Consider the following 13,822-nt stretch of genomic DNA (forward strand, 5'->3'; position numbering starts at 1 on the left):
TGTTAAAGTTGAGCTAAGTTTCTCCACATAAGTTAATAAACGTGAAGTTAATTAAATACAACGGCGTATCGCACACCGAATTTGTTGAAATATAATTCTCTCTCGTCTACATCTTTTACTTCACTTAGATTTATTATTTGTTTATGTATTTTGTTGTAACTGTGATATATTTTTGTTTTGTGAGGGCAGCAACTTCGATGCATAATTAGTTTGTTTATATTCTACGTGGTTTTGAATTAAGTAAGAAATATATAGAGAAAGAATTTAAATCCTTTAGAAAGAATCTTTGTGTAAGAATATAGACTGTGTCACTTAATAAAATTGATACTTGACGTGCTTGGCTTAATTGAAATAGAATGGAAAGAACAGTATCTAACGTTAACAAATGCCACGTTTTAACTACCAATGAGGATCGAGATACCCACACTACGTCACTTGCATGTATCCCATTCTCTAATTTTAAATTTACACGAGCTAAGATTGCAAATGGAGGCATTTTTTTACATCGCGTTAAACCTTACTTTTGTATGTTCTTTGTTTTTAAACTGGAACAAACAAGAGGGAAAGTAGCATATCCCTATTTTTTATCCTCCCCCTCCATGTTGGAAAAGAAAAGGGAATTTTGTCAAACTTTATCTTTGAATAAAAATTGATACTGAAATATGCGAAAAATTTATTCTTTCAAAGTACTTGAAATGTAGTGAACCACTGTTTATAGTGGATTTATTACTAGGTCCACAGACAGGTTACTATAACGGGGCTCCACCAATACTTCCTAGAGGAGAGAAAGCCCTTCCACGGGTTACTATAAACGTGAAATCCGATCCTTTTAGTAGTTCGAACGTTGCGACAATTTTCACATTTTTACCTCAATGCACAGTGTAGTAGTCCGAAGTTTGTGACATTTTTCGTATTTTCCTCCACTTCGCAGTTTATGTTTGTTGCTATAATGTAACTGTGAACTTCCTTAAGAATTATTTTGCTAACTGAAATAGATAGTCTGGAATAATAAATACTGCCCACTAAAATATTTAATTGTTTCCAATCTTCAGAAAACTGGTGGACCACTCAACTTTCATGTCCGTCTTCAAGGTTTTGATATGGGTGATCACCATCACCACGATGCTCAACAATCTCTACAAAAAGAAGATGACAACGAAACCCCTGTCACAGTTGCTCATAAACATGGATTCCATATCCATGCCTTGGGTGATCTGAGTAATGGTTGTCAATCAGCCGGGGGACACTACAACCCTAAGAATGTAAATCATGGAGGACCCAATGCTTTAATCAGGTAATATATAGATCTTTTTTTAAACTATTAAGGGCATATGTTTATTATATTCCCTATGTAGATATGTTGTCCAATTTGACTCTTTTCTTTAAATTGTCAAAACGAAAACCAATTAAATCTAGACTTAAAACCAATTGAAAGCATACTTTTTTGCATAAACTTCACTCCGTCAACCAATTTTACAGTCATGTATTTCCATGTCATAAATAAACTCGTATTGGAGATCGAAATGAACTACAGGACGCAGGTGGCATTACTCTCTACACATGCTTTCACCATTAGCGTGTGGGCAGTCTTAAGAGAAGGAAGTACGTTCGTTTCTGTCTAGATTAAAAACTTTTAAGTTAGGATACTATATGGAACTCAAAACTGCACTAAACATAGTTCTTAAAGAAAGCGTCATGGAAATTTTAGAAAATAATTTTGGCAATTAAGTACGAAAAATGTTATAGAAGGAAAATATGTCGTAATTTTTCTTTTGGATAAATTTTATTTAAAGAATTAGAACTTAGTATGAAATGGACATAATAGGAACTGATTACTGACCTCAATCAAACAAATACACATATCTTTTTACCATCTGTCAATTTATTAAGATAAGTTTCACAATTTATTAATGTTATCCGCCCAATGAGTTTATACCAAATGAAACAGGGAAATTCAGTCCTGCCATTTCATCATAAACATTTCATGTTTAATGCATGAGGATACGTAATACAGCAATTTCTTAATAGCTGAGAATTCGAAATTGATTTTACCGAAGGAAAAAAAACCTAACTAAGATATTTCTGTAACATTCTGATACTTCGTATTGATAATTTTTAATGTAAAGATGTATTAACTCTTGCCAAAGGTAAAAATGTATTATCATAAGATTCAAGATGTAAATGTCGAAAAATAAGATAAATTTCACAATTTAACATTTAAAAAAAAATTAATGTCATTAATGTAACAAAATTCATGAAGTTAAAAAATAATAAATGTTTTAACTTCGTTTTTTTTTTCTCGAGAACAATCTATCGTTTCTTGAATTTAGTTGTTTGACACATTGTTGATATTGGAGAAAGCATGACATTTTTGCAAATCCTCTAACAGACCTTATAGTTAAATTTAAGTATTAATAAATTAATATAAATCGAAGTGAATTATTTTTATATATAATGAATAGTAGTGAGCCTTACAGTTATATTTATGTTTTTAAAAATGGAAGAAATAATATTGATTAATGTCCAGACGAAGTGTCTCTAAACACTTTACAAAGGTGATTATCTTTCGTATAAAACAAACAAGCTTTAGTTTTTTTTCTTAATTTTTGATTTGTTTTCAAACTGAAACAGGAAATTACCGTCCAAATATTTTTTATGCCAGAAGATGGCAGTAAAAGCAAAGAAATAGAGATGTTTTCCATTTGATTGCTTTGATAGCGATAAAAAAAACCTCTTAAAGATGTATGTCGCAATTGTTTACAAGATAAACGTGATTATCAGTAGTATTGGCGACAACAAATTCACTGAACTTATAACATAAGAATGATGTTTTTCATTCGTATATAATTATTCGTTTGTTGTGTGAAAACTTAATTTTTTGAAAAGCATAGGGCACAAAATAAAAAAAATAGAACATCGTAATAAATTTTGACTTTAAGTTTGGATTTTCTCAAATTAGGATGCAATTTTTATAGTTCGAAGGTTTAATCTTAAATCTGTAATTAATTTGTGCAAACGATATTTTAAGTTGGGAAAAAATAAAGTTTTTCTTGAAAAATGTTGATTTTAGTTTCTCAAAATAGGAAGCAATCTGGAAATTATGGTTTCAATAGTTCAGTCAGGAGTTTCGATTGAAAGTTTGAGCTTCTTAATTTAGATTTAAATTTGCAAAATGGTTTTCAGACGTTTAAAAAGTTTCCGAGATACGACAAAATATGTACTAAATTAAATAACACCAACGAGCTCAAACTTTCGACCACTTTTATATGTTATCTATATATATATTTCTCTTACACGGCGACGAAAAAAGCCTCATTACAACTCGCCGAATGGCAACGCCAGAAAATCGACCAATGATTGCCTCTAAAAAAAGCTACAGCCAAATCTAGCTGAGGTGGCTCAACATATAGCGCTTTTAAAAACGAAAACTGAAATAACCAGAGAGAGCATTCTCACCAAATGTTATCTCTTCCGAAATTCACCCTATCAGCAGTTGCGGCAATCTCATACTATTAAGTTAGGCAGAAGTGAGTAGACTTTGTCGATAGATCTCTATTTTAGTATTTTGTCGAAAGTGCTTTGTTTCACGAATTTATATATTACGAATTTATTTGACGATTTTTCTTTAATCTTTCTCAGTATTTTTTCGTATTTAGTATTTATTGCAAATTAATGTTTAGTTTCTGCAAGTTTTTCTTTTGTATGTCAAAGTTCTAAGACTTATGTTTTTAACAAAGTTGTGAATCGTTCATGGTTATTATTTTTTAAAAACATAATATTTTGTTTATGCAGGTTTTTCCATTGACATTGATTAAGACTATTTTAATAGACTTAATTATAGCCAAAATTTTAAACTCTTTAAAGAGATATCAGTTTTAGAAATTTTATCTTAAGATTTTATACTATAGCACATTTCTAATAGGTTTAACGAATTACATGTCATTTATTTGAATTCATATTTATTTTAATGACTTAGTATTTACTAAAAAGATGTAATTTTTTTTTTAAAAAAAGTTGTTAAATGGATTTGAATGATTGTTTTTAATTCTTAGAATTTTGTGCATTTGCAATGTACCTAAGTCAATAGCGAGCGAAGCGAGCTTGGATTGCGTAGCAATTTTCGGGGGTTGGCGAGCGTTAGCGAGCAGAGGGCGCAGCCCACTAGTGCTATATATTTGACGCTATATGTTTCAATTTTTTCTACTATCAAAGCGAAATTACTCCTAACCCAAGAATCATATCCATTCTTGTAGACGTGCATCCATCTTTGGTTGTCAACATGTCGCTCAAACAAAATACAAAAATAAATATAAAAAGATGCTTGAAATTTTAATGAACAATATTTAATCACAACGTCTCATTAATTATATTTTACAATACACGTACAAGAGCATATAGTAAACATATAAAAGATATATTTCAATGACATAAATTTTCTATTACCAAACAAAATAACTTTCAGCCTAAGAATCAAATATTTTGAGTTTTTGAGATTTTTGGAACAACATATAAAATTGGAAATACAATATTGCCTTTACATTTTAAATAAACATTGTTTATTTACAAAGTAGTGTAAATTACATTTGACGATTAATTAAATATTTGATGTTTTACCAGTTAAGTTTGTGTTAAGATTAAAAATTTTCAGAGTTTCTTATTGCTAAATTACATCAGAAAACATTTACCCTTCTTTTGCGCTTTTCTTTTCAAGAAAATTATCTTAAAAGAAACCGAAATTGGATCGATTTTATCTTAAGACGTTATTTATTCAGAAAATCTCTTTATCAAATCATTGTGTTTTCTGATAAACATCTCATCATTGTATTGCTGTATAGTTGAAACTAAACGAAATCATATTACAGGGAAAAAAACAAGTGTTGAAACATATTATTTCATTTAAAACTCCTCCAAACTGTTTTATTGGAAATGAAGTGCAAAAAATATTTTAGTTTACTATCCTAAATGTAATAACAAATTATTTTTTGAATTTATTCTTATGTTATATTTGATTTGGTTATTCTGCAATTGACATTTAAGATATTAATAACTAAAATTTTAATGAATTCGTGTAAAAAAATATTTAAAAATATATAGAAGCATTAGGAAGCTATTTATCAACACTTTTTTTCCCCTTTCATTGAATACAACTATATTTTAGGATTTAGCAAAATAAATTAACTTTCTAAGTTTATATAGCCCACCCAAAGATGCTTTTAGTGTTCAAAAAATATCATTTAACTTTGTGAATCGAGTGCAATACCTTTTGTGGAGCAAGATAAATGGATTAATCGACTAACACTGTAAAAAATTCCCGATCAAATAACGGTAATAAGTACCGGTACTCAGAGTGTCTGTACTTTCTTACCGTAAAATCCATTTTTCCCCCGAACATGTGACGGGACGAAAAATCTGATATACCGTAATTTTTACAGTAATAATCACCGTAAAATCACTGAGTCCTTATAATCAAATAAATATTACTGTAAAAATTACGGCATATCATTTTACGGTAAAAGAATATTACTGTAAAATGAATTTTACTGATGATGCATCCAAAGTGCCGGCATTTTGTACCATAATTTGAGCTCAAATCTTTTTTATGTGTATTTTTTTTAAAAATAGTAATCTTAATTATGTATTAATATTTTATTTTAAATAATTTTAACGTATTTGAAAGTAGTAGTTTATTTACGTCGTGCTAGAGCTGTACTATGGGCTATTGGCGACGGTTTGCGAAACATCCCTAAGGATGATCCGAAGGCATACCATCACAATTTTGATCCTCTAGAGAAGGTATGGCACCTCTGACATGACCTACCGAGCCCTGTCGGTAGCTCGACGAACTGCGTGTGAAATCGAGTACTTTACGGTAGAACAGTTTAACGAGGACCAATATCGCACTCCCTCAGTCCCTTCGCAAGCTGATCAAAGAGGTCACCCATCCTCACACCGACTACAGTCAGTGATGCTTGAATTCGGCGATCTGCTCGGAACCGTGTCTTAAAAATCAGACCATTGAGAGACATATTTAAAAGCTATTTAGAAATTAAATTAAGGAAGTTTAAAGTTCATCAGTATCCATTTTTTTACAATAAGTTAAAAACACGCAATCACCTCAACTCGGTTTTTTATGTTAAATAAATAAAGCTTCTGATATTCGACTTTACACCATTGCTGCAGTATATTTTTTAGATTATTAACGCAACATATAAACATTAAACTATCATGTAATTACTGTTTATAGAACAATAGAGTATTGTTATAAATCTTGAAATAAATTAGCTTCCAATTGAATTTTTTTTTAATAAAAATAACTTACAGATTTTTCTTCTCATTTTAAAACTGATATTCACGAATTCACATAAGTAAGGATTATCATGTTTTTTTACTTAGCACTTCAAACACTTTTCATCTTTTTTTATAAGTTTCTTTAATATCATTTCTATAGAGATGTTTACCATTATAATTTTTTGATAAGCACACCCTTTTTACGCTTTAACTTTCTTTTAAAAACTTTTTTTTTCGCCTCTTATAAAATAACGTCAACTACTTGATCAGCTGGATAGCTTGGAAAGTGGGAAACGGTATTTCTGTTTGCCAAAAAAAGATTAAATTTACTTGATAATGTAAACAAAACTGCGAAAACACTTTCGTCTCGCATTTTTGAATACATTCTAAACTTTCTTTTTGTTATACCTTGATCTAATTTTTGTAGATAAGTATTTATTCTTTCTTCAGCATACTTTAATAATCAGTAATAATAAAATATGAAATCCAGGCCAGCTTATTGAATGATATAAAATGTATGCCAGATTTCTTCTTTTTGATATATGATAATCACGGCTACCTTTATTTGTTTACAAGTCAAATCGAATATAGCTCGATAGGTGTTTGCACTTCGAACATTCCACTCAAAATATCATTTCCGTTGTTTACTCACAGAATCATCGTTCATAAACTGACGTCACACTGAGCACAAACATGCTTTCGCTTACTGAGCACGTGTAGAAAATTGAATCTTTTTTTTAGGAACACACGTTTTTTTTTCATTATTATTATTAAATATTTTAAGCAAGCGAATGTTTATATGAAATATCCTCTTAATCAAAAGAAAATTGTCTGTTATGAAAGTAAATTATGCATATACATGTAATAATTCATGAAAAACAAATATCTTTAAAATGTAATCAAGCAAATGTCCTTGTTAAGGGTTATGTCTTAATTTTTTATTTTGTCCATATAAATAAAAATGTTTTTTTTTTTACCATCATTTTGTCAATTTTTTAAAAATTTTAGCTCCTGCTACGATCCATATGTTACATGGAGAAAAAAAAATTCTGTTAAAATTACCGCACAGTATAATAAAGACATTTCTAGTAAAAAAACAACTTAATTTTGGTTAATAAAACCAAAATATACGGTATTTAGACCATTCATTTGGTGATTTTTTCAGTTATATGACAATTTACCGAAAATAATAGTTTTCAAAATTGTAATTTTTACTACCACAAATTTAGCAAAAAATGCAAAATTGAAAAGTATAGATGGTTAATAAAACCAAAATAAACGGTATTTAAACCATTCATTTGGTGATTTTTTCGGTTATATGACAACGGTTTACCGAAAAGAATGGTTTTCGAAATTGTAGCTTTTATTACCACAAATTTAGCAAAAAATGCAAAATTGAAAAGCATAAATGGTTTCTATGTCATACTCTAAGATATCATTTACGAACTTTAACAACATTTACCCAGTTTTATCACATATTATGAAATATATTTTATTTTTACCAAAATCATTACCAGAGCGCTTTGGTAAAAATTTCCAAGCTTTTTGATATTTTCATAGAGTCACAAACACGTTAAATATACAATGTTCTGGTAGTTTTGACCATACTTTTTTTTTCTCAGGGTACAGATGGTCTCAAAAATTAATTTTTTATATTGCGGGCTACACTCCGCCATCGAATTCCATTGAGTGTGAACGAAAGAAGACCCCCAACGATTTAATGTTATTTAACTTTTGTGACATTAATTATTTACAAGAATGTTTTTTACTAAACATATGAATTCTTAAAAAATTGGATTTCTCAGGAACTATTCAACCGTTTTCTGTCAAATTCTCAAAAATACATACTTTAAAATGATATTGTGTATCTTACGATTCAAAAATTTTTCCCCCATAATTCAATAAAATAATAAAAAATAATAGTTTACTAACATTCATTTTTTGCGTGGAATTATCATAGGATAAACGATTTTTATAATTCTATTTAAAAATCAGTTTGTTCAGAAAGTTCTGGAGTGAAATACGCAAAAAGTAATAAAACTAAGGGGTTCAAATTTTGAATAGCTCTCCTGATCAATCTATGGGGACCATATTACCCAGATTGTGGCTATCTCCTACACTTTGGGTGTCAGAAATCAAACTTTGTTGAAAAAAATATGTTTATTCAGAGAAAATTAATTTTTTTGTCTGATTTCGTAACTTAATATATCGTCAGCGCTGATTAATCAGCATATTTGCATTAAGATTGAGACCTAACACATGAAATCCGATCATTCGAACGAAAGCTATCCAGGATATTTTTTTCTATTTTGCGCACTGTACATGTCGAACTGAATATATTACAGCAATAACAATTAAAACCGTTTAATTCTGTTTCTCATAGTTCCTGTTTTCAATCTTAACTCTCTTCTGATTTATAGCTATTTTTATTTATCCTGATATAGGATTAATTATCTATATTTATTTTACGTGCGTCAAAATCGTCAACTTCTCTTTCTAATATGCTACAAAAATCAAAATATATTCATTTTTAAACTTTTTATTTGTCAGAAGATGCTTTTTATTAAAAAGGTAAACTAAAAAGGCATGATGACATCACTAGATTGTAAAAAACATTACAGAATGATTTCAGTTTTATTAAAATAGATTTAACTTAAAGTTAAGAATCCAGCATTTAAATGTTCTTTTAGTCAATTAATTGAAAGGCATGTTACCAAACTACGACTATATGTCGAAAAATGTTTTGGGTGCCTAGGTAATGGTTCCCAAATGATGTACCATGGAACCCTAGGGTTCCGTAGTAGAGTTATAGGGATTCCGAGACAATTTTTAAATAGCTCTTTTTTAACTTTTTGAAATCTATAATTATATTTAGACCCACCCAACCAAACCCATCATTCATATATTATTTCGATCGCCGTTACAAAATTGTTTAAAACAAAACGCTAATGAGAGAGAAACGGCAAACGTTTTAAAAAATATATAAAACGTTTATAGCAGTTATTTTTATTTATTTTTTATTTGATAATGCTTTAAAAATATATAAAACGCTTATAGCGGTTGTTTTTATTAATTTTTTATTTTATAATATTTTAAAAAAGCATATAAAGCGTTTTATGACAGTTATTTTTATTTATTTCTTTATTTTATAGCAATACAAAAAACAACTTTTTAGCCAAATTTAGTTCCAGTTCTGCAAACTCAACAGACGAACACAAAGCCGAATTTAAGATTATTAATGATAAATCGATGAAAACATTTTAATCCTTTTTCTAATTATAAAATGACAAAATAATGTTATTGTGTTTAATATATTTTGAATTGTTTTAATTTACTTTATTTCTACAGTCGGGGTTCCATCGATGAATGTTGATTGTTTAGGGTTCCATATCCGAAAAAAATCAGGAATCAATGAGGGTGATCAAAGGCGACTTGTTTAGACTTTTAATGGCAAATTCTGTTAAACTCCTTCAGAATTTTCAAATTTGAGGTTAAGAGGAAAGTGAGTCCTAGTAAACCTAGAATAAATCAGGAATTTTCAAATGCTTGCTAACTGTTTTCGAAATATCAGAATAACCTGCAATAATTTGTTTTGAAAAAAATATTGAAGGATAATTTTCCCACTGCGCAATCCTATTTAATCCAGCCAAAATTAATCAATTAATTCAGCCATTAATTAAGCAATATTTTTGTGAAAAAAAATTCCATTTGAAACATTATGGTTTACTCTGGAATATAATTCACTTTTTCTATACCTGAAATTTTAAATTACTTATTTAGCTGAAGGAGAATTTGACAAGTAGCGATATATGATTTCTCAGAATATAATCTCATTCTGATTTATAAGAATGTTCTGACTCTAAAATTGGTTTCAAGCAAATTAAAAAAAACCAGGAATTAAAAATAAATAAAGAGGGAAATTTAAAAAAAAATGAAAACTAACTATCCTCTCTCTTTTTAAAAGTTTTTAAAAATTGAAAAAAATAATTTAAGTATCTTATGTAAATTCAATGGCATTTTTAAAAAATTAAAAAAATTTTTTTTCTAATTTTATGTTGGAGTTTAGGAATATATCAACTACAATTCTACACTTTTAGCTAATTCATAACATAGCTCTTTATACTTTTAGTTATTTTTATCCTTTATATTTTTTACTATTTTCGTCCTTTATGCTTTGCTATTTTTTCACTTTATATTTTAAATTAAATATTTTAAGTTACTCTAAAAAGTATTCGAATCTGATAGCTATGCTTGTTTTTTTCTGGTTTTCCACTTTTCTTATGCTTTTGGCCATTCCTTTCTCTCTTAAAAAAGAGTTTGTAAATCTACAGGCATGTAAGAGTTTTCGAAACGTTTCAAGAACTATGATAAGATATCACAGAATTTGATAAAATCGTTTAGTTTCTCTGAAAAGTGACTTAAGGCATATGAAACACACACCTTGAATTAAAAGTAAATAAATAAAACCAAAAAACCCAAATGTAAGATTTGAGTTCTTTGTAAGATTTTAGTTAAGTTTTCTAAAGATGTATGAAGATATTTTATATTCTTTGTTTCTCTGAGAAACTCCATCGTTATCTTCACTTTTGTTTCAATAGAATTTCTTTGTTTTCTTTTTTTTCTGAGAGCCATAAAAAGGTGAATTCATATAATTTCTGGAAAAAAATATTTTTACACTAATATAAATATTTTTAATCTTATCTTTTCGATTACTTGGGAAATTTTGTTGCTAAGATAATTATATCTCAAGTATAGGTATTGGAAAAAAATATCTCTCTCTGTATATATAAAAGCGGAAGTCTGTATGTATGGATGCTCTCTAGTAGCTTGAGAACGGGAGGCTAATTTACAATCCAGTGACCTTTAACGACTCACTCTCTCTCTCTCTCTCTTTTGAAGATTTTAATCTTAGCTGTAGTACGTCCCAATTATAATACAGGCTTTTGTTTCTTTTAAAATTGAAAAATTGCGAACGGAAGCACCAATTTCAATTGACTTTCACTGCACTATTCCAATTTTTATTGAATGATTTGTAAATACTCGTCATTTTTTGAACGTCTCGCGCAATATAGAAAATAACATGTAAATCCATTGTTCAAAAACCATCGTTACTGATTTAACTTTTCGTAATATCTTTTGATCGGATTCACTGTTCTTCACGACATTTTTCCTATATATATTGCTTATATTTTTTGGAACATTTTGCGATGTATTTTATGAACATACGTGACGGGGAATTGTTCGTATGCAATATTAAAAGAACGCATTTTTTTTCAAGTTTGTTTTAGCGTACGCAACATGGAGAAAGGCATTGTTATATATTGCTTATATTTTTTGGAACATTTTGCGATGTATTTTATGAACATACGTGACGGGGAATTGTTCGTATGCAATATTAAAAGAACGCATTTTTTTTTCAAGTTTGTTTTAGCGTACGCAACATGGAGAAAGGCATTGTTATATATTTCTTATATTTTTTGGAACATTTTGCGATGTATTTTATGAACATACGTGACGGGGAATTGTTCGTATGCAATATTAAAAGAACGCATTTTTTTTCAAGTTTCTTTTAGCGTACGCAACATGGAGAAAGGCATTATTAGCAAAATTTTAAAAAGAAATAGAAGCGAAATAGTTTAATCGTAGAAGAGAATTATAGAAGAATAGTTCAATTATATCGCGAAAAAATTGGAAAACCTACTTAATGCTCGCAGAACAAAGAGTTTAAGTGCTGAAGTAAAAATGCGTTCTAAAATCAGATGCGCATGCCATTACGATACTATTTCTATAACGTGTGATATTTATTTCCAAGGTTATATCGTAATTTATAAAATATTAGGTGTTAAAATAAATGATTAGGAAAAATTCATAAAATTGAAAATTTACTGAGTTACTGACAAAAGTAAATTTACTGACAATTTATTTTTTAAGACTGTTTCTTTAATTTAAAAAAAAAAAAAAAAAACAGAGAATATTTTTGGATAAACTTAAGAATTAGGAAAATAAGTTGTAAATATCTTGAAAGCATAGGAAATGCAAATAAGATAATATTTTGATCCACTTTAAGCAGTTCTGAAAGAACTTGAATTGTTGTTGCATAAAATTTCAGTTCCTGCAATAAAAACTTAATAGTTTTTAAAAGTGAGCAAGTGAATCGAAACTAAAAACAATTTAAAGAAGACGTAAATTTCCATTTCTGCTTTATTTTTAACATTCAATTCTTTCCTTACATTTTTTAAACATTTTCTGACGTTAAAGGACGTGTTTTGCATAATAAAAATGCCATCTGAAACCACAATTTGATAAGTTATCGCATCATCCAAAAGTTATTGGTTTACGTTTTATCTTATGAATACAAAGAAGGAAACGAACTTTTAGTAGCATGAATCACAATAAAAATGTTTCATATCTAGGAATATCTCTTACTAGGGCTATAGTTCATCTAAGCTACATCGCAACACATTTTAAAAAAGCCAAAATTCTAAGCGAAAACTAATTTTTAATATTGTCAATTTTCTGGATGATTACTAAATAACATATTACTAAGACGTATTATGCCCTCAAAAATTTATTTCGAACTTCTAACGTAGATTAGCAAGTTTTATTTGTTTGCAGATTTTCTTAGAAATCTGATAAACAATGCATTTATCTATAGGCATCAGCAGTTAATTTTTAGAGATAAAGTTTTAAAAATGCACTACGCTATAAGAAAATTTCTGATTAATTTGCAGAAAAAAGTAGGGCACTACGAGTACATCATCAGTAAAATGCACTTTTAACATACAATTTAAAATCGTAATTTTCACAGTAATATTTATTTAATTACAGTGATATATAGTAAGTACCACCGTAAAATTTGCGATACATCCGATTCTTTGTTAAGTAAAATTTTACAGTAAAAATAGATTTTGCTGTAAAAAGTACCGGCACTTTGGTTGTTGATACTTTTTACCATAATTCGATCCAGAATTTTTTACCAAGTTCAAAGGGGTTATAATTTTTTGAGATGAGTTGTTTTAAAGAATTATTTTCTTTTAAACAACTAGCTTTAACTTTATCAATGGCAGAAAATATCAAGCGTTCGATTTAAATAAAGCCTTTTTTCTCAAATCTGATCACAGTTATTTGCAATGACTCCCCCCCCCCTCCCAAAAAAATACTTATTTACTTAGTTTTTTATTGCTCTCTTTCGTCTTTGTAAAAGCGAAATCTTATAGAGAATTTCAACCTCTTTCCGAGTAGCTCTATCACTCAAACGTCTCAAAACTATTAACATGTCAAAAACTATTTCCTGGTTAATAATGTTGCAAATTTAAATCATTTTCAGAACACTATAAGTGTAGTTAATTACCTTTATTTATCTCAGATTATAATTTATCGTCCATCAAAATTCCACCTATTTTTCGACTAACTTTAGATATTTAATTCCTCTGGTGCTCAACGCCTGTTGCTATTATAAGTTGCAATACTTTCTTATCTGATCAGAATCAGAATTTATTCCATATTACCATATTACCTAGAATTTATTGTCAAT

General features: G+C 28.7%; 1 protein-coding gene across 1 annotated transcript in view; it reads left to right on the top strand.

Moving 5' to 3' along the window:
- The window catches only part of LOC107453707 (uncharacterized), a 59,587-nt gene that overhangs the window by 24,735 nt on the left and 21,030 nt on the right, over positions 1 to 13,822 (top strand). The window contains exon 6 of the mRNA XM_016070640.4: positions 1,053 to 1,294. Coding sequence (XP_015926126.3) covers positions 1,053 to 1,294 — 242 coding nt within the window. The remainder of the gene's footprint in view (positions 1 to 1,052; positions 1,295 to 13,822) is intronic.

Source organism: Parasteatoda tepidariorum, chromosome 2 (genome assembly GCF_982258835.1).
Source record: "Parasteatoda tepidariorum strain Cologne lab strain chromosome 2, Ptep-v5.0, whole genome shotgun sequence".
Classification (NCBI taxonomy): Eukaryota; Metazoa; Arthropoda; class Arachnida; order Araneae; family Theridiidae; genus Parasteatoda; species Parasteatoda tepidariorum.